General features: G+C 40.9%; 1 protein-coding gene across 5 annotated transcripts; it reads right to left on the reverse strand.

Moving 5' to 3' along the window:
* Window positions 1–198: 198 nt before the first annotated feature.
* Window positions 199–26,135, reverse strand: LOC121299685 (trichohyalin-like). Of its 5 annotated transcripts, none has more exons than XM_041227597.1 (29): window positions 26,053–26,135; window positions 21,063–21,126; window positions 20,811–20,917; window positions 19,290–19,362; window positions 16,767–18,113; window positions 16,204–16,320; window positions 15,670–15,777; window positions 14,690–14,771; window positions 14,127–14,316; window positions 13,664–13,729; window positions 12,369–12,461; window positions 11,752–11,864; window positions 11,369–11,504; window positions 10,222–10,392; window positions 9,601–9,726; window positions 8,924–9,187; window positions 8,535–8,597; window positions 8,225–8,320; window positions 7,578–7,679; window positions 7,128–7,310; window positions 6,470–6,601; window positions 4,965–5,206; window positions 4,385–4,523; window positions 4,210–4,293; window positions 3,450–3,652; window positions 2,982–3,008; window positions 2,538–2,613; window positions 1,788–1,982; window positions 199–630 (listed from the first exon to the last, which is right to left on the reverse strand). In XM_041227597.1, the coding sequence occupies exons 2-29, from the start codon at window positions 21,121–21,123 to the stop codon at window positions 565–567; spliced, it is 4,662 nt and encodes a 1,553-aa protein (XP_041083531.1). In that variant the 5' UTR covers window positions 21,124–21,126; window positions 26,053–26,135; the 3' UTR covers window positions 199–564. The 5 variants fall into 5 exon arrangements, with proteins under 5 accessions (XP_041083531.1, XP_041083532.1, XP_041083535.1 ...); XM_041227598.1 differs by having other exon boundaries at window positions 21,063–21,129; window positions 26,053–26,118; XM_041227601.1 differs by lacking the exon at window positions 16,767–18,113.
* Window positions 26,136–26,484: the final 349 nt, after the last annotated feature.

Below are 26,484 nucleotides of genomic sequence, written 5' to 3' on the forward strand. Positions count from 1 at the left end.
AAGATTTTAAAAAATAAATGTTTTCCAAGGGTGTTTGCATATGTGTTTAATAAAAACAAATTACTACAACTGTACAGGGTATAAAAAATATGTACATTTGTGTAAATTTAATGTTTCTAAATTTACTTTTGAAATTACAAAAATGTTACAAAAGCATTGTAACTATTACTAATTTATTTTAACAAAAAACATCACCTGCTAATATAATTGTTTTTTATAGACATACAGTCTAGCCCAGAAAATCTGTTAACATTAAATAAGGTATGCATGTATTTAGGTGTGTGCAGATTAGTCCTGGGATAGTATATACACAAACAAAGTTCAATTTAAAATGTTATGTTTTCATATTCAGGAATTAAAAAATATTGATTAAAGTATTTCTGCAAAATATACAGTATAAAACACTAACGTTGTTACAGTAATACAAATTGTAATTCTTTATCATTGAGAGCATTAACATGCATTTTTCTACAAACGTACAGTGAAATCATTTAAAAGTTATTTCGCACATAGAGCTGGATGGAGGTATGTAAAGTGTGAACTGTAACAGAGAGGAATGACCCTTCAGAGCAGTGGTTTTCTGGTACTGGATTTGAATCTTGTTGGCAATCTTTCCGGCATCATACGAATCTATTGAAAGAAGAAAACACTTAGATTGTGATATACAAATTCTAATATGTTGTGCTGAAGAGGACTTTCATATAGCCTCCTCTTTTCATCTTATGTCAGACTAAAGTGTAAAGTTTATTTATTTGAACTTTAGTTTCTCCAGCCAATTTAACTCTAACCACCTTCAGTGGCAATGCACCAACCTCACTGTGCGACAAAGACTTTACCTGATTGACGTATTAGTGCTTTTACTAGGTGATCCAGAGGGATGTTTCCAGTTGTCTCCCTTCACACAATTGAACAGGGAAGTATACTAAAAGGTACAATTGCTCTTGGATACTACATTTACAATAGTTTTTTATTCACCTATAAATGCTGTACACCCTCGCTAAAATGTTGGGGTCCAAGCCTTTTGTTCATTATATCGAAGGATTCATTATAGCGAAAGGACAATCAAAATGAACGATAAACTGTTGGAGTAAGTTGAGATGAGATTGTGAATAAAAGTAGAATGTTCCTGTTCGTCTCATGCATGCAGTATTCTGTCTTTGCTTTATCCTATGCATTACAGAATGAAAATGAAGTACAAAAATGTCAAATTGAAGCTGAGCTTTTCAAAATCAGTCTGGACGTGAATCGTTTCAAAGTGCACCAAATCTTAATCCAACATGCAAGAATCCCAGATTTAGCTTTTATTACAAATCAACCTGACATGAAGTTTTTTTTTTTCTCTTAAATCAATTTTGCTTTGCCCCATGGTTGCTGAACAAGCCAAAAACATGTGCTTTTTGACAACCCACATTCACTTCATGACAGAAATATGTCTGCGTTACATGTATCAGACAATCAAAATAGTTTCCAGCTTTGTTTCAACATAAAAATATTTTCGTTTCGGTTTCACAATACATGCTTTTTATTAAGACAGAGTTGACTTCACCACGGAGGTGGCATCCTGTGCCTACAGAACGGGATGTTTTATTTTAACATGTGTTTATATTATTTTTTATTTGGGGTCCAGGGGCCAGGTTAGTTATAATGAAGGCCATTATAGCAAGGGTGTACTGTAGCATGTGGTTTTAAAATTTGACCACTGATGTGATTCAGTAAGTTTTTGCCCTTTGACTAGACTCATCACTTAGTACAGCAGATGATTTTAAAGCTTTGATAGTTTGACTCACTGTTTCCCGGTAGGAGCCGGCCAGCTCGTCAAGGCTTCCCTGGTGGTAGATGGTGTTCTCAGCACGCAGCTGCTTCACACGGGTCTGCAGGTGCCGGAGCAGTTTCACTGTGCTGAAATCCTGGGACCCAGAAGGGGGTGGTGTGCTCAGGGAAGGGGTGGAGGCTGAGCGCAGGGGAGCAGTCTCACTTCTCTCCTGCGAGGGGGTTAAAAAAAAAAAAAAACATTAAATCTTTTGAAACCAGTGTCAACAGACCTTGGTGAGGGGCAGCCTGGAGCATGCTTTGTGTGCTGCACTACTGCCTTTAAATTAAACATTGTTCTGCTTTATTACACAGCAAAAAATGTAGTAGACAAATATTTGGCTTGTGCCTTCATCAGTCTACATTAACTAAAATGCTGTCTGCTTGATTAAGGAACCAGTCAGTTATGGTTCTGTTTAAGCTCACATCATACTGGTGCACAAAAGTTCTTCACTGCTGGTTTTGCTTCTATATGCAACGAAACAAACTGCCCAAACAGTTTTGTTCAATTAAAACAAACTCTGAAGACTGCATTTAGATCACTCATACAATCCTTCAAATTAACCAAACCATACTCTGTGTAACAAACTATATAAACAGAGTGTGGATTGGCCCTTAGTGTGTGTGTGTCTCTCATTTTTATATATATATATATATATATATATATATATATATATATATATATATATATATATATATATAAAATCACACAGAAGCTCAGTTTTTACCATTGATAGTCTTCTCATTTCTGATTCCAGCTTTTCTATTTTTCTTTGCTGATCAGGTTTGCTCTTGGACATCCGTCTAAAAGGAGCAAATTATATGAAAGGATATACAGTGAAGTCTTCACAAGAGCATTTTGAATGCCATTTTAAGAAAATGTTGCACCAAAATGTTTGTTTTCTCTAACAGATCTACTTTATTGTGGCTTTGAAACTGTAACTTCTGTCTTAGACATCCTCATTCTAAAAAGTAACATGAGTTACAACATACACTGAATTTATCTGAAGAGAAAGTTAGTGTGTTAGTGTTTAAAAAGCAAGGCACAAGCCAGTACAGTACATATGAGCATTTACTGCACATTAGCATTCTTGTACACTGCTTAAGCATTATAAACTATGCACGAGCAACTAATCTACTAATACTGCAATCTCTACTGAGAAGCTAGTTACCTGTGCTTTAACAAATCAGACTTGCATCTGTGGAAGTAAAAACTGAAGGTGAGCAAAATTTCCAAAGCAATTTATCACTATCAAGTAAACACACACTAGCAAAATAAAATAAAACGAAAACTAGTAGCCTTCAGTGTTTTCTACTGTGATTTACATGGTTGCTTACATTCACGCTAACTGTAACAAAATTGGATCAATTGCAGGTGAATAGATCCCAAGGTACAGCCAAAAATCATGCTTAAGTAGGTCTCAACAAGATGGCTTTTCACAAAACCATCCATGTATAAAAGTAGAGAAAATACAGTATTCAAAAATAAATAAATATATTGCTTTAAAAAGACTTTAGAAAAATGCTAACGGGAATTCACACATTTTGTTGGGCAAATCCACTTTCCCTGCAGTGAAATAGGCACAAGCAAGACAAAAAGGTCTAGATTTAAAAGTTCAAATTTGATAAGTCAGCCTTACTTCTCGAGCTCGGAGTTGAGTTCCTCCTCAAACTTGGCGGCCAGCTTGGCGGCGGTGTCGTCCTTCCAGTGGGTCATGTTCCTCTGGATGGCTCTTAGCTCGCTGTCCTTCTCACGGAGTTGCTGGCGGAGAGACTGGCACTCACTGCCCCCGGAGTCCTTTAGCAGGGGACGCTGCAGCTTACTGATCTCCTCGATGTGCTCCTGAACCAAAAACACACACAGTCGAGCGGATTACTAACTCATTGATACACACAGCTTCAAGCAACAAAGGAATATTCAGAGATGTGGTTACAAGCAAGATGAATACAGGCAGGTCGACACTGAGGACCCCCTTTCTCAGCTTAGCTAGTAATGTTGGATATTTGCATAGTACAATCATTTCAGCTAATGTAAAAAAAAAAAAAAGAAACACATCATGAAACTTCTGGCTCCACTTGAATTTGTGATCTATGTATTTGTTGTTCCATGGAAAGAACAGTATTCTCCCCAGTTGTTCTGCAGTTTATCTTTTAGTTTTCCAGACTTAATTTCGACTTCGGCTCATCTGTGGTCTGTTTATCCAGACACAACACTACAAGCACACATCCTGTGTTACAGTTAACAGAACCCCCTCCCCCTGACGCAACACAATCTAATGCGAGTGCAGGCAGGAAGTGAACTTGAGGTATGCTGTTATGCAAATGCAAGTTAAGCTAATGCGTTTTAAACCCAGTATGTCCTGATCCTGGTGCTCCTATCGGTGCAGTGTCAATTTGTACCTGGATGAGGCGCTCCTTGATGGTCTCCACCGCCGCCTCCTTCTCCAGATACAGCTCCTCACGCTGCTGCTTCAGTTCCCGATCCTGCAGCTCACCCAGGGAAGAGCTCGGTTACAAAATACATACAAAGTACACCCTCATGAAGACGCCTGTGAACCCAGTTAACCCAGGGTACCTTGTCTCGCTGGATCTGCAGGATGGTTCGTCTCTGTGTGTCCAGCTCCTGGTGCAGCTCCAGGATGTGCTGCTGCTGCTCCTCACAGGCCCCGCACAGGGCCTGCACAGCTTGGGGAAGGGACAGACGAGAGGGGCCGCTGGAGAGGGGGAGGAACTACAACTTAGAATGGCATACTGACTGACCAGTATGGGACCGAACGTAAACTGTTTTACTGGCAGGATGGCAATAAAATAATGTGTCACGTATCAGCAGTTCCACCATAGTACTGTACAAAAAAATGACATTGCAGAATTGCATGGGTGTGCTGATATTTATTTGCAGTAATCTGGCTTATACTATTACCCAACACATGAATAGATTTGTCTTTAAATTAATGAGTAGGATTTTTCTTTTTTGTACACCAAACCCTGAGAAAGAAATTTCTGACCTACATAAAGGATTTGCTTATATGGCTGTTTTCACTGACCCTGATTATCACTAATATTGGGCTCTAAGCTAACATTTTAGTCAGATTCAACCAGCTGTTCGATCAAAGCGAAACAAAAACATTACCATTGTGTTTTGAGAAATGACTGACCTGTGTCTCTGGCTTGCTGGGCTGGCTCCGACTCCTCGCTCCCTCGTGCTATGCAGGAGGTCCTGGATGCGGTCGTACTCCAGGCTGAGGTCCAGCACTGCTCCCCTCTCCAGCCGCTCGGCCTGTGTCTGCAGCTCCTTCTCCCTCCGCGCCGCCTCGCCCAGGCCAGTCCTGAGCCTCTGCACTTCTGCCTCCTCCTGCTCCAGCTTCAGCCTGAGCTTCTCCACCTCACCGGCCTTCTCCTGCCAGCACAGGCTCTGGTTAACACTCAGAACTCCTATTGCAGTCTACACTTGGCAATCCTACTGCGGTCTATACAGTCATTGTGTACTCAATGAAATGGTCCAAATCCATTTTCTTATTAGAAATATTACTGAACAATCTTCTTTGGTGCTTCAGTTTCTATTATGCAGATATTTTAAAAGACCACACTATAGATGAAAAGTTTCCTGTTGTAGTTCAAACCCACTCCAATGCTGCAAACAGATTATGCGACCTACAGCGCAGGATGCAGCATTTAGCTATAGTGTTGTACTTGAAATATTTGCATATCCTGAATTAACATGAAACCAAATATTCATATCACAACAAAAGGGAGTTCAGGGGCTCCCGAGAGGCGCATCCAGTAAAGGCTCTCTGCTCGGAGTGCAGGATGCACGCTATAGCTTGGAGATCGCAAGGACGAATCCGATCGTGACCGGGAGTTCCCAGGGGGCGGTGCACAGTTGGCCAAGCACTGCCCAGACGGGGAGGGTTTAGGTCGGCTGGGGAATCTTTGCCTCACTGTGCATCAGCGACCACTGGCTGGCTGGCTGCCTGCAGGCCTGCTTGTGTGAAAGTCAGAACTGCATGGTCCTCTGGCGCTGTGGTTCTGTAGTGGCTTCACGGCAGGCTTGCAGTTTGAAAAGAAGTGATGACTGACTCGTTTCGGAGGACGCCAGTGCAAGTGCAAGTCTGTCCCTAGTGATTGTGGGGGTTGCAGCGGTGAGCCGGGTTGAATAATTGGGCATTCCAAATTGGGAGAAAAATAATTGCGGATTCCAAATTAAACAAAAAAATTAAATAAAAAGGGAGATCAGTAATAATCTTGAGGTGGGAAATGAGAGGAAAGAACATGATTTGAATGAACTGGTTGCCACTCCTGGAATTGAATACTATAAAGTGATCTACCATGACAAAAACTAAAATCATTTAGGACAGTGCTAACCACAATATATCTCAGCAAAATAGAATTTAAGAACAGGGATATATAAAAAAAGAAACTCCTCTTGAAATGAGACATAGAATAATAAGATTAAGGATGATATGAATTAATTGAAAAAGAAAAAATACCCTTTTGAAGCAAGGCAAAGAGTGTAAACATCTATCTAACGTTGTGTCTAGGTAGTTTTCTTCTACTGAAAGTGTTCCTTTAATAACATCTGTCTTATCCTTTGCACTTGCTTTAAAATAAGATTTTAGCACCAAAAAACCAAACTGTAAAGATGCAGAAGCGCATGGTTTACCTGGTCCATCTCCTCCTTGACTCTGAGTATCTCTTCCTGTTTCTCCTCCCTGAGAGAGCTCCGCAACTCACTGACAGCCTCCTGCTTCTCTCTCTGCAGGGCTCTGTTCTCAAACTCCAGCTCCTGCACTCTCTGGGAGCCAACGGCAGAATACAAACACCACTATCAGAATGCCAGCATAAAACCGGTTTCAGCAGAAACACCAAGGGAGCCGATTCTGAATGAATTAGTTATGCCACTAGTGTGGTTCCATTAGCTGTATTACTAGAAGTGAACATAACAGGGTTAGCAGGAGAGACTGGCTTCCAGGTGGAATAAAGACAGCAAAACAATAGACGTGGGTTAGGAGAAATGGTGTTAAGGTTAATGTATTCAACATATACTGAACCAATAAATGTACAACGTATTGGGGCCATACCATTTACATTTATCAAAATAGGGGGAGGGGGCAGGTTTGTGGCTAGTATGCATACTATTATAATTTAGTATTTTAAAGTTTAAATGTTCAGGTACTGTCAAGTAGGGGGTGCACTTTTCTTGTCCTGTATAATGTTAAAACTTTCCATCACAGTGCCTCATATTTCCAGCAGGTGGAGGGTGGGGAGGTGGGCAAATGTTCATCCAGACTCTCAGTTGCTATTGTATCACTAGAACTTACTGTTTGCAGCTCAATAATTTTATTCTGCAGGGAGAGTGCTTTTCTCCTTTCTCTCTCCTGGTCCTCCTTGATGGAGTGCACAGCTCTCCTGCTCTCATCCTCCAGTATCCCACGCTGCCTCTGGAGCTCCTCTGTCTTCTCTGCTTCCCATTTCCTGTGTTCCCGGAGCAAAGCCCCATGCACCTGACAAGGGAAAACAGGGGCTTCAGCACCATTGAAAATACAAGTGCATTCAGGTATTTGGAGATAATAATATAATTTCCTGGATAATAATAACACATTTCCTGAAAGGCAAGGCAAGCATAACCTTTTCAAACCTGATGTTGATGTCATGCTTTAAACATGCTTGCTATAATGAGTTTCAATCAAAACTGCACACTTATTGAAAATGCAGAACAGGTAAGATTACAACATGTCCACTGCAACATGTCTAATAAGAGAAAACCTTACCATCTCTTTGGCTTCCAGTTTGAGTTCCTCAGCTAGCTTCCTCATGGACTCCTCTTGCTGCCTGACTGCTTCCTTCAGCTTCACAATTTCTTCGTCTTTTAACTTTAGTAGAAATTGCAATAGAATTATGAGACCCAAATACCATTTGATTTCTTAAACATAGTCTGGGCTCCTAACAGTGTGTCATCTATAACTATAAAACATCCAAACAGTATTAAAAAAAAACATCAGTGAATTTTCATTTAGGGTCAAACACTATTTTAATAATGGAGCTAGATACACTAAACACTTTCATGCTGTTTTTCTGGGTTATTCAAGAAGACAACAGGTGAATGAGGTCTTTTTATCGCAGTTAAGTTTTGAACTAGCTTTGTTTTATTTGAAAGCACCGCCTCTGACCCTGTGCTAGCAAATATAGCATACGATAGAATGTTTTGTAAGCTTCATAATTCAAAGTGTGAAATCTAATTCCACTCCCAGCTTATGTGAGCAAACTTAAACTGTTCCGTTTAAAGTCAGTTTAGATAAATGTGGAACGAACCAGAACACAAACTAAATGAAATGAGTGCCCATTTATTCACAATCCACAAGGCTCTCAGGCTCTTCTCGCAAGTGGAAGCCAAAGCAGTCCGAAGTGTAAAGCTCACCTGGATTTTCAGGGCGAGTTTCTCCGTCTCCAGTGTGAAGGAAAGTGCTTGGTGCTTCACAGCCTCCAGTTTGTCCTCCTCTGCTTGTTCCCTAACCTGAAGAAGATAATAAAAAGAATGTAGAAGTTGCTTAACAGGTATTCACACACCATACAGAACAGTTATTTTTTAAATAGATATGATACATTTCGTGCTCAATTACCCCCTCCCCCCATTACACCCTCTCGCTGCAGCAATTCTCTGCACCTGCTCAGTAGAACTGAAGGTTAGTGGCTGAAAGAGAAACTGAGATATTACAGAAATAGCTTACCTGTTGGATTTCTTGCTGTTTGATTAAATCCAATTCCACTTTCAATTGCTGTTTTGCTTCCTCCTAAGGTAGAAAGACATATGCAATCAATAAGTTAAGATGGACCGAGTGGGTCTTAAGAACCAATATTAAAATAAAGGGCTTGGAACTTTCTCCATGTGTTCTCCCCCTCCTCCCTCTGCCTCTCCCCTCTCCATGTGTTCTCCCCCTCTCTTTGCCTCTCCCCTCTCCAGGTATTATGCCCCTCTCTGCCTCTCCTCTTTCCATGCATTATCCACCTCTCCAGCTGTTTACTGTCTATCTCCTGTCTGCCTCTCACCTCCTCCAGGTGTTTGACCCAGTCTCTCCCCCCCTCTCTCCTCTATGCCTCTCCCTCTTCTCCATCTCACCTTCTCCAGCTGTTTGTCACGATGGAGCTGCTGCAGCTGGCTCTGGTGTTCCTGTATCAGGGTCTCTCTGGCTGCGACTAGGGCTTCTCGCTCAGCCTGCAGGGCGGCCTGACCCTCCCTCAGCCTCAGCCGCTCTAGTTCCTTCTCAGACAGGATGCGCTCCAGTGCTGAGATCTTCCCGTCCCTCTCCAGGAGCTGGACAGATGCCTCCTGCACCTGCCTGCTCAAGGCCTGACTCGCCTCACTGCTCTGCAGGGCCAGCTTCTGCAACAGTGCAGGTGAGATACGAAATCTATATCTATCAAACGCTTTCCTTTGGCTACATATATACAGTGCTCACCCGTTATAACGGGCCTTGTTACTGTGCATATTTACTGCACATTTATTTTTCACAAAATGTTGTCCAGAAGATTCATTCATATTTTAAAAAGTGTTTTTAGTAAGGAGCTAAAATAACTATCGGCTTTTTTCTTTCCTATTTCAGTTGCAATCTTTGTTTGAACTGTGAGATACTTAGCCTGGTTACATCAATTTTTTTCATGATCTCATATTGAAAAAGTTAGTCCACAGTTATCCATGGTTCAAATCTGCTCAAGATTTTTGCTAAAATGTTTAATTACCACCAAGCTATCTAAACCTGAACTCACAAGGCAGCACATATTCAAGTAAACCTGTACCTGTGTCTGCTCCTCCTGCCTCCTGTCCATCTCTCTCAGCTGCTGCTCCAGTCTCCTGCTCCTCTCCTGCAGCAAACCCTCCTGGGCTGCCTGCTCCTCCAGCTCCACCTGGCAGTCCTCCAGCTGCTGTGGGGTCAAGCAACATCAGCGCGCACACACACACACACACACACACACACACTCAAACACACACTGCTCTGCCTTCATAAGGCATTCTGTGGTTGACCAATTCAAGTCACATTGAACCAGAGTCACATTCTTTACAAACCACTTTGATCAAAAGTAAAAAATCAGACAGCAGTCAACTTGGATTATAGTTAAAGCCTCAGTGAAATCAAACACACCACCTGCCTTTTTTATGATCATTTTCTTTTGTCATGAACATCCTACTCTAATAGAGCCAGAGTGCTGCTTTTCTTAATAAGCATATTGAATAGAAGTTTATTGAAATATAAAAGGTATGACTTTTTGAAAACTAAAGCAAGTAGACAAACGATTCAGCTGTTGCCTTCTTCAATGTACCTCTTCAAGGCACAAGGTGAAAACATTTGCCTAATTGACTTGGCTTCTTACTGTTATGTTAGAATGAATGGATGGGGCTGTGCAGAGCAGTCTCAGTACCTCCTGCAGCAGGCTGATCTTGTCCCGGGCACTGCGTTGCTCAGTGAACAGCTCGCTCCTGGCGCAGCTCAGCTGCCACTCCAGCTCCTGCCTCTCCAGGACAGACAGACCGCCCTCCTTGAGCCTCAGCCGAGCCCTGAGCTCCTCACGCTCCGCACTCAGAGACGACACCTGCACAGCACAGCACCGGGTCAGCACAAGCAAGGGGCTCTGCCCAGACTGAGGGCTAGTGTCTGCAAGATCTGTCTAGGTTCCTATCACTTCAGCCCAGTTGATCAGTTTAAGTCAGAGCACAGTCAAATCGCATCAGAGTCAAATCAGACACTATTCAACCTGTTAGCAAACCATGTTGGATGAAAGACAGAAATCGGACCAGCAGTCAAACTGAAGTCAAAGCCCAGGTGAAAATGGAAAAAACTACCATATGTTTAGCAGATGAATAACATTGCTGTGTATCAGATGATTACTATATTGCATAATAATAATAATAACAATAAATCATTTTTATAATCGCAACTTTGTTATATTCCAAGCTTCAGTTTGCATTGTTTTTTTCTTATTTCTTTTTTTTTTTTTTTACATAAAGCACTGTATTTAATATTTAAAACTTTAATTTCATATTAAAAACAGTTATTGCAGCCCCCTGACAATCAATTCATATCTGACCAATTCTAAACATGGATTTTAAATTGTATATACATAACCATTTCATATTCTTTGAGTCACCACAATCATTTACATTCCAACAATACTGAGAAAAAAGATTTGAAGTGACACAACTGTATGGTACAGTTTCAAATTTTTATGCAACTGATTATTACTACTCTGCAAAACTATTATTATTATTATTATTATTATTATTATTATTATTATTATTATTATTATGCAATACAGTGCCATTTGAAAAAATCTGCTTCATGGTACAGCAGTTGCACTTCTATAAAAGAATCCTGATAAAGTGTGGGTTTATTTTGTTTTCTATGGGGCTGACGATGTATTTTTTTTTGTTTAATGCTGAATCAAGCCAATGGTGAGAAAATCTGTCATGTGCCAGTATAGACAGAAGAGCAGAGCAATCAGGGCACAACTTTCTCTCTGTACGTAGAATAATAATAATACAAATCAAAGTGCTCCAGTCAGGACTCACTTGGTTCTCCAGGGTGCTCTGCTGGCTGTTGTATGTGGCGGAGCACTGTCTTCTGAGCATGCTCAGTTCCTCCTCTAGATTCTGCACTTCCTGCAGACATGAGTCCTGCTTGTACTCCAGCACTGCCAGCTCTGCCCTGCAGGGAACACCAAAACAAACACTGACTGGGGTTGAGGCTTCTAGTGGAATACTACTGCCCTGAGGGGCAATCACCACAAAGGGTATACAATTTATATTTCTGCCCCTCTGCAACAGTGGGAACTGTGTTTTAGGAAATGGAAAACTTCTACACAGTTTGAGGAGACAGGAACACTGTACTGATGAAAGTAAAAGACGAAAAAGCCTGGAAATGTAATTGGTAGAAAAGGCTGTTTCCTCAGTACCTCGTCTCCTCTGCCTGGCTCTTGCTGTCTCTGACCCGGGTCTCCAGCCCTCTCGCCTCCTTCTGGCTCTTCTCAACCGCGCACTTCAATGACTCCAGCTCCTGAACTGCATGCTGGGACAACAAAACAACTCTCTCACGGTGCTAATCACATCCTGGGGACCACATACTAAGTTCGGTTCAACCCCAGTTAGATCATTAAATGCACTGGAAATACAATTATCATATTAGCAGAAATTAGATCATAACCCTGGGAAGTGATTGATACATCTATCTTCTACATCAAATGTCATTTATGACAGCAGAAAATTATCAAATGTTCTGTTCGACTAACTGGGTCCAACTTGTCTTTCATCGACTTGACTTTGGTCCAAGGTAATTGCAGGACACATTGTATTCCTGGAATGCCCAAGCATTCGGCAACATATAATGTACTGCATATGAAAAATGATAGCTTGGGAGGCTGGATTAAAAAATATATAATAGAGGGGTGGCTAAGCATTGTATCCCATGTGATACAGAAATGGGCATTACAATGTTAATTAGGGGCTGACAAATTACGTTGTTTCATTTTAGATCTGGAGTAAGGAGCTTTGAGGTTTGGTATTGGTTCAGTACCTTTTTTTTCTGAAGAGCCTCAGTCAGCAATTGCTCTGTCTCTTGCACCTGGGCCTTCCTGTGTGACAATCTCTCCTCCTCCACAGCAAGATCCTATGGGGGGGGGGGGGGGGCACAAAGACCAGCTGTCTGAACCCAGCAGTACATGCAAACAACAGCTTTTTTTTTTTTTTTAATTTAGTCGTTGCCAATTATTTTTGTTATTTTCTCCCAATCTGAAACAGCGCAGCGCAGCTCCCGGGCAGCTAACAGGCAAGCCCACAGGTGCCCGGCCAGGCTACAGGGGCCGCTGGTGCGCGATGAGGCAAGGACACCCTGGCCGACCTAAACCCTACATCCACCCCCCACCCCCCAGTGACGCTCAGCCAATTGAGCGCCGCCTCCTGGGAACTCCCGTCCACGGTCGGCTGTGGAATAGCCCAGACTCGAACCGGCGACTTCCAGGCTATAGGGAGCAACCTGCACTCACTCAGAACAAACACCAGCTTTAATCATAAACAGCAACATTTCAATGATTTAAAATTACACATGTAATATTTTGATCTGGCATGGTTCACATTCATTGTTCAGGTAAGTTGAATAGAGTAAAAATATAATTAGAGAAAAAAAAAAGAAAAAGGCAGAGTGCTCCAGGGGAAGAAGCCACTATGCCCGCTGTACCTGAACAGAACTCCCAGAATCATGGCTAAAATCGAAAGACATGATCCTGAGAGCTCCACTGAGGCCACACTGGATGCAATTTGATGTGCTAGGATTTAGCAAAACTATTCTGATGCAGAAACAACGGCCAGGTTTATTGTGGTCTTTGCAACAAAATGCAATCTGCACCAGTTTTGTTTGTGAATTAAAAATAAGGTTTACTTTTAAGTGTTTAAATTAATCTTACAAGCTGTTTGTAAATTGCTTTACAAAATTATTTTTATTTTACTTACCAGAAAATTATATGTATCTAAACAGCTATAGGAATCCTTTCAATTAAGATAACTCTGAAACTCACTACCCAAACCAAGCTGCTTCTTAATTGTGTCTTAAATTACCATTCATCGATTTATAGTGTTCAGTGTTCAGAGTGTGCTGATTGATCTTAAGCAGAGATCCACAGCACTAACCAACTGCAGTACAAACACAGAGACTAATAAGGATGAATCTTGTAACGTGAATACAATAGGTGCTTATTAATTGGCACCTTTGTCTTTGTTAATGTTGTAGTAATAAACAGCTTGGGTGCAGGGTTGAGTTACTGAGTGGTTTTTATGGTCAGTATTTAATGAAACTAAGTGGCAGATTCCACTGACCCGACGGAGCCTGGAAACAGATTCTTCTAATATCTGCCGATCGGAGTCCAATAAATGGGAAGAACGCTGAAATTAAAAAGGGTGAAGCGGTGATGCCAAACAGACAGATTATTATTTCACTAATAATTATTTCCCCCTAGTTGTTAATGTTTCGGAACCCAGCATGCTAAGGACCAAAGCAATTTATACAAACATTTTATACAATTTATCCTCAGAATTATTGAATGAAAAAAAAAATCAAGTGACTATGTATGAAATGTATTCAGAAATTCAAAACATTCAATCAAAAATATAAGGTAATATTTATCAAAACTAAGTCAAGTAAACCAACGATTCGGCCAGTGTCTTCATCAGCGTACTAAACACACTTAAGGAGGCAAGAGCCAAACTGTTTGTCTGCTTGACGTGAGATTGAAGTGGCAGTTTAATGAGAAGTAAGATTCTCCTAAAGCGGTCCTCATACCTGGTGTGCCTCGCTGATCTCCGAGCCCAGGCCCCGCCCCCACGTCAGCTCCCCGCCTCTCTTGGGACATGAGCTCCACGTCACTGGGCTGCTGGTTCTCCACTCTCCATTGCTCTCCGTGAAGCGCTGCTCTAAACTCTCCTCCTCCTCCTCATCCTCGTCAGTCACAGTCCTATCAGAGCTCTCGAACCTAAAACACAGGAAAGACGATCCCTATCCACCGACTTGCAACTGTGCAACACAACAAACAAATGCATAACACCTTCTAGGGAAGTCATTAACAAGTATGCAAATCTTAAAAGCAGTAACTCGTTACATATGTGGTAATAATGCAGTAATAACATATATTGTGTGTAGTTACAATGTAGCAAGCATACTTAAAAACTGAAAAAATGGCAGTTGCAATTTTACACAAACCTCGTTGTGTATTCACAGTGTTATTATAGTGCAGTTAGTCACCTAATGTAAAATGTTTTGTTTTTTCAAAGTCAATTTGATTAATTAAATCCCATTCTTTTCCAGACCAGCACTTTCCCAGTTTACTTAGGATGCCATTCTCTTACCTGCATGCATCCTTCCTGGGGCTTCGGGATCTTTTAGTGGAACGACATCCGAACGGAGCAGCCACAGGTACACTATTCAAACCTTTCCAAAATAAAAAAAAAACAGAGCTTTATCATCGCACATGACTTACAGGTAGACACCACAGGGCCCTTTGAAATATCCATGTTTAATCATTTACAACTAGACATCACAGGGCCCTTTGAAATACCCACGTTTCTACCACGACCAGTCCCTGTATTTTCTTTCTTCTAACAGTAACTTTTGCAAATAATAACAGACATGCTGGATAAAATGGTTCTCAACAGGCTCTATTCCAGGTGGGATACAAGAATGCGCAGAATGTCATGGAACGTGTGCTCAATCTGCTGCAGTTTAGCCATGTCATGGCCACTCTGGTCTGAGTAGAGGTCGTCTGCAGCAGTGCTCTTAGCAGATACAAAGCCTTGAAGACAATGTGCCATTGTTAATGAGTAAGGGAAATTGCACTTGCACAAACCTTACTGTGACAGACAAAGACACATTTGCTGACAGGAATACAACTAAATGGGATACAACTTACACAAAAAATACTTGTTGCTGCAAGGAACACTAAAAGAATTATTCTGGACTAGTTTATTATATTATTTAAACTGTTCAAAATGTTGTATTCCTCCCTTCCCTTTTTATTTCAAAACAAGGTCCATATGAATTTTGAAAAGTAACTATTGAAGAACTGGCTGCTTAAAAAAACTGGCTTATTTATTTGATAAAGAAAAATACATGTAATTAAAGTAATACTTTTGAGTATAATTTAAAATTGGAAGCAGTGTAATTTAAGTAGAACTAGGAGAGGCCTGTAATAGATTACAAATGTCTTGCAATCTAATATTTTCTATGTAAAAGGTATGACAAAATGGAGCCATGTTTCACATGATGTCCCCTTTCTCAGTGTGAAAAGAAAGCTGCTTAAACCAGTTTGAAGCCTCAAAGACAGTCTTACCATTTCTGGTACTGAGTGCTTTCTGAAAGTGCTTCCGGACGCGATCTGTTTTCACTGAATCCAGATCGCTGTCTATCGTCATTTCATCAAAACTCTTTACAGGAACCCCTTGTTATAAAAAAACAACAAAAAAAAAAAATTACATTAAGTTTACAGCAGAACCAGCAATCACAGATCTAACTTAAAATGTTCTTTTGTGAGATTATATATATTAATGCTATTGTAAATCAATATTAGTTCTGTTATTTCAGGACAGGGTATTTATTTCCTCCTATAGCTGTGTCTAATACTCTTTCAGCTACATTCACTGCTGTTGTGGGCTGTTAACTGTCCAGGCATTCCAGAAAGACATTTAAATGCTGTGATGTTTTATCTGTTTGGTTCACGTATGTATCACTGTGTGTAAACGAATGCTCACAACCAGGACTGAATTAAAAGTACAGTTAATGGAAGCTATACTTTGCAATGGCTACGGTGGCATCATCATTTTGATTGAATCCAGGCGCACTTACTGGACGTAAAAAGATCTCTTACCAGCAACATGCTTGACTGCCAAAGCCTGAAACGAGTCCACATACTCTTCTGTTGTAATGGTATTCAGGCTGGACTCAGAGCCAAAGTTCTCGCAAGTTTTGTGGTTGATTCCAGCTGCTAAAAACAAAAAGCATAAATCTTGACAGAAATTCTCTACTGTCCCTTTCAACGGCAAGAAAACACTCATCAAAATTTCAGCAAACTCACTCATAATGTTGTTTTCATATACAGGGGATGGACAAACAAAAAAGGAAATATCTGTGAAGCAGCACCCACTTTTGTGTCTCAGAAGGCAGATTAATTTCATATGGATTCCGTAATATGGAAAAGCTGCATCTCCCTTTTGTAAGCCAATTTAAGTAATGATGCTCAGGACAGCAGCTCTGATAGACTTTGATGGATCCAGTGTCACACAGGCCCATTGTGGCCCTACTGACAAATATTATGTCGGGGGTTTACATTTTTTTTTTGTCGAAGATATAAGACTTCCCTGAAAATAAAGATAAGCTGGTAAACCTGTCGCTCCCCAAAACTGACTTTATGATCTATCTTTCTCAACTTACTTGCTCTATGTGATATGATCTTCCTGTCTGAACTGGGGCTAGACGGATGACGGCTATTAAACTGTCCTTTAGCTGCTGAGGATCTATTGCTTAGGCTGCTGCTTCGAATGTGCCTTGACCCCGAAGTGGTTGAACGGTGGTTGGACCCAGGTAACAAGTTAGCTGCTTCAAGTCTGTAGGAAGATCCACGAACATAAGGACAGCTTTTTGACCTGCTTACAGTCCGTTGCTGGAAAGAGGAAAGGGACACCACACCAAATTCATGGTGATGTGCCCCTTTCCTTTCTGTCTGATATGAGTTTCCATTTTTTTCTTCTGGGTCACTTCCATTCGCTTCTTGTACGCATGAAGTGTTCTCCTTCCCATTTGAGAGTCTGACTGGAGAAGGACACTTATCTCTTGACAATGCATCTTTTTCCTTAGACACAGAGACAGACATAACTGAACAAGTGGATGACTGAGATACATAAGTGGAACCAGACAGGTTTGTTCCATTGGTAAAGTTCTCTTGGCCCAATCTACGCTCTCCGTTGTCTCTTATTGAAGATCTCTCACAGCTGGGAAACATCTCTTTAAGGGCTAGAGGTCCACAACTTTCTTGGTGGATGTTCTCTTCATTCGTTCCTATCGACAAACAAGGCAGCTCTTTTACATTGTCCTTTTGGGAGACAATAACAGATGGTCCACCACCTTCTCTGAACAATCCTACAGGATTACTGCTGTGGGTGACACTCCTCTCCTTCCCAAGAATGCTCAGAGAATCCGGAATGTTGCTCTGACTAAGCCTAGAGATCTGGCCCCCAAGAGACTCCAAGCTGTCTCTACGGATTCTTGATAGGAGACCTGTACCAGGTGTCTCCTCAACTTCAGTAACATTCCCTTGAAGATCGCTTTCTAAATCCTGTTTAAACTGCTGGACAATATCCAGCCTCCTTGCAGTGTTTATCACGACAATTTCATTGTCGGCCTCTCTTTCTACGATGCTGGCCTTGCTTATACTCAGAAAGGACTCTGGTTTCACAATGCTTCCTTCGCTTGTTCTTTTCGAAGAGCGTTCACCAGAAGAACAACCAGAGGTCCCATCATCACTGCTCAACTCCCCGCTGAAATCTGACTGGGGGTCTATCATCCCTTCTTTGAACTTGGTAATAAAATCCTCAGTGCAGACACTCTCCGTAGTACTGAAGTTGCTCTGGTACCCTGGGGCGTCTGTCTGTTCGCTTCCCAGGAGCTGCTTCAGTCTCCATTTGTATTGTTCCTTTTCGGAGTCTCCTTCCTGCTGGCACTGTTCAGTCTGAGAAGCTTCTTTATTCTGGGTTGCGGAGCACAGCCTCGGTTCTTCATGTTCTGTTAGGGCAGGGAAGAAATGTCAAAATGATAAAGGATCTCCAAACAAGGACAAGACTTTGGGGAATGGGGATGTCACTGTGCTCAAATATGATGGGATGGCGACCTTCTGGTGAAAGTGCAAGTGCTTCCACCTTCCCGGAGGATTAAATACTTGACAGCAAGGAGTCAAGAGGCTGGATTTTTTATCTGCTGGGTCTTTTTGTTGCGGAGTTGGTGTCAATCACTGCTTCAGAATTTTGCAAACTTTCATAGTACAACAGCGAAAGATAATTCAGTGGGGAGCGGCCATATGCATTATTGTGGTCTACCATCATACTCTTATACCATGGCATCCCCAATCGCTAATATTCTTAAACCCAATCTCATGCTCAGCTAAAGGATCATGTGAATAGAAAGCTCAGTGATGGCTTCAAGCCACTTACTACAGGCTCACTGCAACTCAAGTGTTTCCTCCATTTGCAGTTAATGATGCATAAAACACCTAGAATTGTGAAAAGGGAAGTTTTGTGTTTTAAGGGCTTTCCAACAAAACATTGATTTAACAGAAGTATTTTATGTAATGGGTGGAGTAAAAACCCATTGGTCCACCTGCCTTGGAAAGACTCTATACTGTAAATGTATATTTCACATATTACAATGTCTTTCATGTACAAAAGTGCCTTTAAGTATTGGCCCTATCTATTTATTTCAATGTTATTCCCCTGAGTGTAATACATGATTTTAATTAAATGTTTTATAGAAAGTTGTCATTGAAAGTTAACACATTATTAAAAAATAATAATAATAATAACAACAACAACAACAACAACAACCAGATTTGGCAACAATTTATCAAATATTATTATATTTTCAGCATAATTATATTTTATTACCAGCATTTTAATGAATGTATTATTGCTCATTTGTATTTTTTCCAATGCTTTGAAAATTTAAAAATAATATATACTCGTGTGCTTCCACTGTGCAATGCTTAACTGCAGGGGCACAAGTTGTTCCCTGGAAAGTCATCTACAAACTCTGTGACAGCTCAGGAAAAATCAGAAAAAAACTTGATGACCTGCTATTGTTATGCAAACAGCATTTTACAAGAAACATCTCATTAAATGGGTTAAGAGATACAAGCCATTATTCATTTAAAATAGAACTATGGTGCCTCTAGACTTATAAACTTACCTGTTCTTGAAGACTCTGCTGTATAGTTACAGGAAACACCCTCAGCAATCCCTCGTCCACTGGGGCTTGGAGCCTGTCCGGAGCAATAGGACCAACATGTCATCACAGTCCTAGCTCAGAATCGGTGAAGTCACTCCTCTCTCACATATCTAGACCAAGGGAACATGTCATCACAGTCCTAGCTCAGAATCGGTGATGTCACTCCTCTCTCACATATCTAGACCAAGGGAACATGTCATCACAGTCCTAGCTCAGAATCGGTGATGTCACTCCTCTCTCAAATATCTAGACCAAGGGAACATGTCATCACAGTCCTAGCTCAGAATTGGTGATGTCACTCCTCTCTCACATATCTAGACCAAGGGAACATGTCATCACAGTCCTAGCTCAGAATCGGTGATGTCATTCCTCTCTCAAATATCTAGACCAAGGGAACATGTCATCACAGTCCTAGCTCAGAATCGGTGACGTCACTCCTCTCTCACACATCTAGACCACGGGAACATGTCATCACAGTCCTAGCTCAGAATCGGTGACGTCACTCCTCTCTCACACATCTAGACCACAGGAACATGTCATCACAGTCCTAGCTCAGAATCGGTGACGTCACTCCTCTCTCACACATCTAGACCACGGGAACATGTCATCACAGTCCTAGCTCAGAATCGGTGACGTCACTCCTCTCTCACACATCTAGACCACGGGAACATGTCATTACAGTCCTAGCTCAGAATCAGTGACGTCACTCCTCTCTCACACATCTAGACCACGGGAACATGTCATCACAGTCCTAGCTCAGAATCGGTGACGTCACTCCTCTCTCACACATCTAGACCACGGGTTCCAACACTTTCATGGCATTAGGGATCCTGACTGAGGACCCCCACACTATGAATCCATAGAAATGTGAACTCTTCTTCTGTTACTATCACCCCCTTTACTTTTATTATGGTACACACAGTTAGAGAGTTAGGCATTAAGTGTTTCAGCTGACATCAAGGTGGAATACCTGCAGTTACGATATTAAGTGTTGCGTTATAGCACCCAAAAGCAGGGGCTATGAAGCCTAATGTAAATAAATTGGTCTCCCCTTTCTGTCTGTGTGGCTCGCTCCCACCCATGACCTACAGAACCTGTTTCATTGGGATGAAATAAGACAACAATTATACTGGAGAAACCTAACTGCCTGTCTACATGTGTCACCCTAAACCTTACAGGATGTACAGTGACTCAGTTATGCAGCAGCTCCTGCTGATTTTGTGGTGCTGTTTACCCAACGTATACCCCTTGTTTACTATCTCGGTATCCCCTCTTCAAAATGAAGCAAGACATCCCAACACAGAAAAATAACGTTTTGGGTGCAGCACTGCTTTTATGAGATGCTCATTAAAATACTGTTTGAAGATACCAAGTAAGGAGACAAGTAGAATATTCATTTAGTCACTGTAGTTCATGGTGATGAACTTTCCGACACAACCAGCTCTCATTCTGGATTTACAGCATGTTAACCAGCGCTCCGACCTGCATCTCGCTGAGCTGGGCATCAATGGCATCCAGAAGATAGTCACAGTGGTCTCTTGGCCGTACAGTTGTGCTGGAGCTGGAGGAGTGATGCTCTTCATCCAGGTCTGAGCAGCAGGAAAACACAAAACACACAAGACAGCGTCACAAGGTTTCACTGCCATTACTGTCAACACAAATAACTAGCTCTACCTAACCCCAACTCAAAACAGCAGACCAGCAATATAGTATGATCAGCAAAGATGTGTTCACCTGAATGGAAGTGCTCATCTGCATCTTCTAGACCAGGGTCCTCACTATCACTGTCTGCCATGACCTGCTGATGGAAAAACAAATTAAAACAACTTCACTTCATTTGGATGTAAACCTCATTAGTTTGTTTGTAGTAACCAGGCACTTTGCTAGCCCTTACCATATCGTACACTACCTGGCCACTTTGTCAATTAAAAACCACTAGTGACAGAAATATAATGAACCTTGGTTCTAAACCTCTCTCCTGACCTGTGAGGAGGGTGCTAAGCAAGGGCAGAGTTCTTTGGACAGGCTGACTTGACAGTTTTTTCCCCAGGTCTGGAAGTCAGTCAGTCTGGAAAAAGGCTAGACTGCATTGCAAGAATATATCAACCTAGAAGGCAGACAGCTGCAGATTGTAAAGGCAGCTGCGTTCGTTTACCAAGGGGTCATGCGTGACAGCATATAAGGGGGGGGATCGTAATCTTTTCCTTTGCTTGGTTTGTGAACTTGAACCTAAAGGACCGTGAGAGACACAGTAACCACTGTTAGTAATTGTCTGTGTTTATAAACCATCAGACAGCTAACACGGATCCGGAGCTGTTGCCACGGGCCAGCACAAAGGCAGATCAGCCCTTTCACCACAGTCACGATAAATAACCGTTATAACCCACCACGAGCACTACAGCGCACACCTGGACTGGTGACCGCAGCTGGTATTATTGAGAGGTGGATAACATGTCTATTATTTGGGCTTACAGTCTGTCTGTGATTATTCCTGCACCCCATCACCTCTGCACCTGTTCACAATCAGCAGCCACTTTGCCACACCACTCCACAGTAGAATATGTAGTAATATTATTTTACAAGGTCTTCCTATGGGTGGAAATAAGACTGATTGTAAAGCAGTTTGATCCATTTCTGGTTTTACGATGAGTTTAATAAGACAAACCATAGCTTATTTCCTATACACAGTGGCCTACTTGTATTAAACTGAATGAATGGTGAAACTGCTATGCAATAGGAGTCATATTTCCATCCATGTCTTCCCAACACTGGCTTGGCCCTTTTTGTGCTGCAATGACTGAAGGTGTCTTGGATGGTGCACCAGTCCTCCAGAACCAAGTGGTGGGTAGATAACTGTCTCCACAAATCTTTCAAGTTCAAGTTCAAGTTCATCTACAGTAGCTGTGGGCAATACAATTGATTCTTGTTCAGCTATTTCTGCACTGTATTCCTATATGCCACATATTTTTATTAAATAACGTTGTTGAAGTACCTAGAGCAAAATGTACTTTTACTGTACCAGTAATTTAATTCAAGCTCTCTTTTAAAGAGCAAGTAGACTCAAATGACATTCTAACATTGTTGAAATATATTGTGATTTTTTTTTTTCTTTCATATGACCTAGTAATGTTTTGAAAATTCCAACTTCTTACACTTCTTGCAGGTTCTCATTGTAATAAAACCCAGATAAATACATTTCAGCAATGGCACTCAGGAACGATTGCTACTGTATCATAAAAAATAAAAAAACGTGGTAAAATGTAACCTGAAGCTACTTTAAAATTGGATTAGAAGACATTTCAATTTAATTGTAACATTCTTTTCCATGCCAGTATAAGTTCACTGCTATGTCTCTCTACTATTCTTGGCAATAGCCTGAGGCAGAAACAGTGCTGTCCTGATACAGTGTTTCAGCCCTCCTCCGAATGCTGTGGCGTGAGAGCCATGCGGCACAGGATGCCAACAGTCTGCCCAGGCTTGCCCATGAAAGGGGCCCTGTGTTCAAACTGCAAAGAATACATTGTGAACACAGACCCCCCGGTCAGTGTTAACACAGAACTACAAAATTAGAAAACCCTACCATGTCTAGCACACACTCTGAATAAGCAGATTGCCAACCATCGTTTCTGAAGAATGCACTTCTCTATAAAGTACAAAGTAATAGATTACTGTACAGTACCTTCACATGAGTTAGGGTAGGTGCAGTATTCACATTGATATCTTATTTATAGAAAATGTAAATCTGTTATCGCTGTGTCTGCCCAGGAAGCATGCATTACTAACTTCCCTTTAGTACTACAGCATCTGAATTTAACCTGTGTGTATGGATTGATTTATAAAAACAAGGAAATAACCATTGAGATGTACATCTCATTGCTTTATTATATCCCAAAGACTACAGGCAGGTTAATTACAAGAGATCCATTTCCAATAGATGGAAAGTAAAATTATACCACAGCAGCAGACTAAGGAGAACTGCACTGAGCAATCAGTTAAAATAGTAAGGTATCAATTTGCACAATTATAAACCATTTAATTCCAAGGTAATCTCTCCTATTTTCTAGAAGAAGCCACGTTATTGAAAGTGCAGTGATGTGTTCTAAAGTCTGCATTTACACAGTAAAATTGACACAGCCAGTTACACCATTACCATTTTCATGCAGTAAAATCCACACAGCCAGTTATACGATTTTTCTCTAATCAACTACTACATGTTACCATTTTCAACTATTGAGTGAAACTAATGTTGATCTTTAATTATAAAAAACAAACCACACCAATGAATACTTTTTGAATACAAGCAGGTGCTGTAGTCGTTAAACCGTGTCACTTCCTGGCGCCTGGTTACCCAGTTTGGAATGTCATTATCAGGCGACCGACCTACAGATTCAGTCTGGACAACAGGGTCGCCCCGGAAACACCCTCCCTTAGCGCACAATGGGAGCAGTAAACTTCGATTGCTACTTTTCAACTGAAGTTTTGTGCCAACTGCTGCGGCAGACAGAGAGAAAATACCAACACCATGCTTTCTCATGTCAGAAATGTGGAGTTGTGGGGGTTGAATTTCAAATTTCAAACTCCAATCAAACTTCAATGAACCATTTTGAAAACACTACCTTAATGGCAATACAGTTTTGGCCCTACCGTAGCAGTGTAACAGTTTTGTATTAAGGACTCTGGTATCAGAAGCCCAATGGAACAAGCCACACAGTTTTGTAGCCATTTCAAAACAATGGGGTAGATCGTGTTTTTTTTTTTTTAAACAAAACTAATAACAGATAAAAGCAAATTACTATTTTATACAGCATTATCAAAAGCTGAAACAAGGAAAACATCGCGCATTAAAGCCAGTAATATGGGCTGGTATATTATTTTAACTTTCATGTGAAGACTGTCGGTTGACCCTCCCCGCGCTAAACGTACTGTCCATCGGATAGGAACATGACATTCGCATAAGACATGGTATGAGATGTCTAATCAGCACACGGAATCTTTGCATTTTAATAACAGTTCATTAGCAGCTATGATTGCAGAAAGCTCCAGGACAACATGTGACTGACAGGGAAAGTGATCATACAAGTTTCTGATGTTATTCTTCATTTTGTCCTGTTCCAGGAACCACCTCACAATGAAGGCTACTTTTCTGCAGTGCTGACTTCCATCCAATGACGGCAATGTCAAGTCAAAGCAGTTAGAAGTGAAAGCAGTGTCTTCAGTGTGATGAATGTTCTTGCTGTGAAAATCCTGGCTCAAGGCTGTATTACAGGGTAAGGCTTGAGCACAGTGTAGGCTGAGTAATAGGGGAATAAATGTAAATCAAAAGACGAGAAAGCCATAGTCAAGAAACTATGGGGAAGCCAGAAAGCAGCAATAATAGCAACTTGAATCACATGTACTGGTATCTGCAGGGGCACCACGACACACGGTGCTACTTTCTTTACATGATCATATAGTAATAGAGGCAAGTATTGTTTATAATGTAATTCTAGACAAAACGTTCATTGTAGTTCATTGTAGTTCACCAAGTGTTTCTTGAATGAAGAATGGGTGTGATTTATAGTTGGTATGAAATGAGTTTCATTTTTGTCTCTTAACAAAACAGTCCTCCTTCATGAAATGATTATTTGATCTTATTGTGCATCACACAAGTAGCCCATCAGGACCATCACCTGTATTGTGATAAATATTATATCATGACTTCCTTTAAAATGCATTGGCCTTCGATAGCGCTAATTTTCGATTACCTTGCCTAAAGTAGTGCTAATCAGGGTCTGTGAAACCAGCCGAATAAGAACCAAGATGATACCTTGCAAAAAACAGCAAAATTGGTACCTAACTGTATTTATACAACAGATTTCCTCCAGTCCATGTGAAGCACTTAGTTGAGTCAGGGTTGTGTTTCTCCATTCTATAGAAGGTGCCAAATGAATATCATCAATAACTGCAGAACACTCCATTGGAATTCTAAAGTAAAACTAGGAAAAATTTTTGCATATAGTTTTATCATGTGATGAGAAAGTGCAGGTACTTCGGACTCTCCAAACAAGCTCAAAGTCAGACAGAAGCAAATTTTGAGAAAAATTATAATACTGAGAACCCAGAACCACACTAATAATAAGGGGAATGTAAAAAAAAAAATTAAATGATGCTGAAAGACAGTTAAAGCAGTTGAAGATTAGTGCTGATCCAGGGCTTTAACCACTGTTGAGTTGTTTAATAGTTAAACTCAATACAGAAGGTTTTCTGGTGCAGTAACACCTCGAATATGGTTGTGTAACTGTAAACTCGCATTCCTTTAACCCTCAATCCCCCTTCAATGATAAGCACCCTTTAAAAAGAATAGCATGAGCTGGAATCTGGATCAAACACGGCCACCAAGAATGTATCAAAGTACTGCTACTAGACAGACACAGTTTAGCTGAAGAGACCTGATTTAAGCACCACTTCCCAGCTGCATTCCTAGTATTAAGGAACAGGGGTGATTCTCAGGGTCCACAGTAACGACGGTATTCTTTCACATGTCATCTGAGTCAGACTGGTAGTTAATACAGTGTAGGGTGTCTCTTGTTATTGTCATGCTATGAAAATGTACCAGAAATATATCTTGTTTCATATTTAAACTTGCTGGAAGTAAGTTCTATAAAGAAATGCACAACACTTACAGTCCATCATTTGCATTTTAAACATTCGACTTCTAAAAAGTAAGAATCTCTAAAACACGTACCTGCTATGTAAGATCTTACATCTTACACTGATACAGGGCTGAAAAACACACTTCCGTTCAGTCTGAGCTGGCTTGCAATGTTCATGCCCACAGTGAGGGGTTAGTTTAGGTAAGCTGCTGGTCTACAGTGGCGATTTCCATGGCAATGCTCATGTTGTCTATCCAGCTGCTAGCTAGGGTGAGGGCACCACTCCAAATTACTCTGGCATTCTGAAGTGCACGACAAAGGTTTCAATAACAGCAACTCAAAACAGCTCATTACCATTTCAAATGTAAAGTACTGGCGCTTCACATACTAATTTTGTACACAGATTTTAAAAATTGATTTTGATAACGGATTTATCCATGGTATGCGATGTGACGTAGTTTTTAATATAAGATGTCTTCCATAAATACAAAACACTCTGGTGTTAGTAATACTAATACTATTGA

This window comes from Polyodon spathula, chromosome 25 (assembly GCF_017654505.1).
Source record: "Polyodon spathula isolate WHYD16114869_AA chromosome 25, ASM1765450v1, whole genome shotgun sequence".
Taxonomy (NCBI): Eukaryota; Metazoa; Chordata; class Actinopteri; order Acipenseriformes; family Polyodontidae; genus Polyodon; species Polyodon spathula.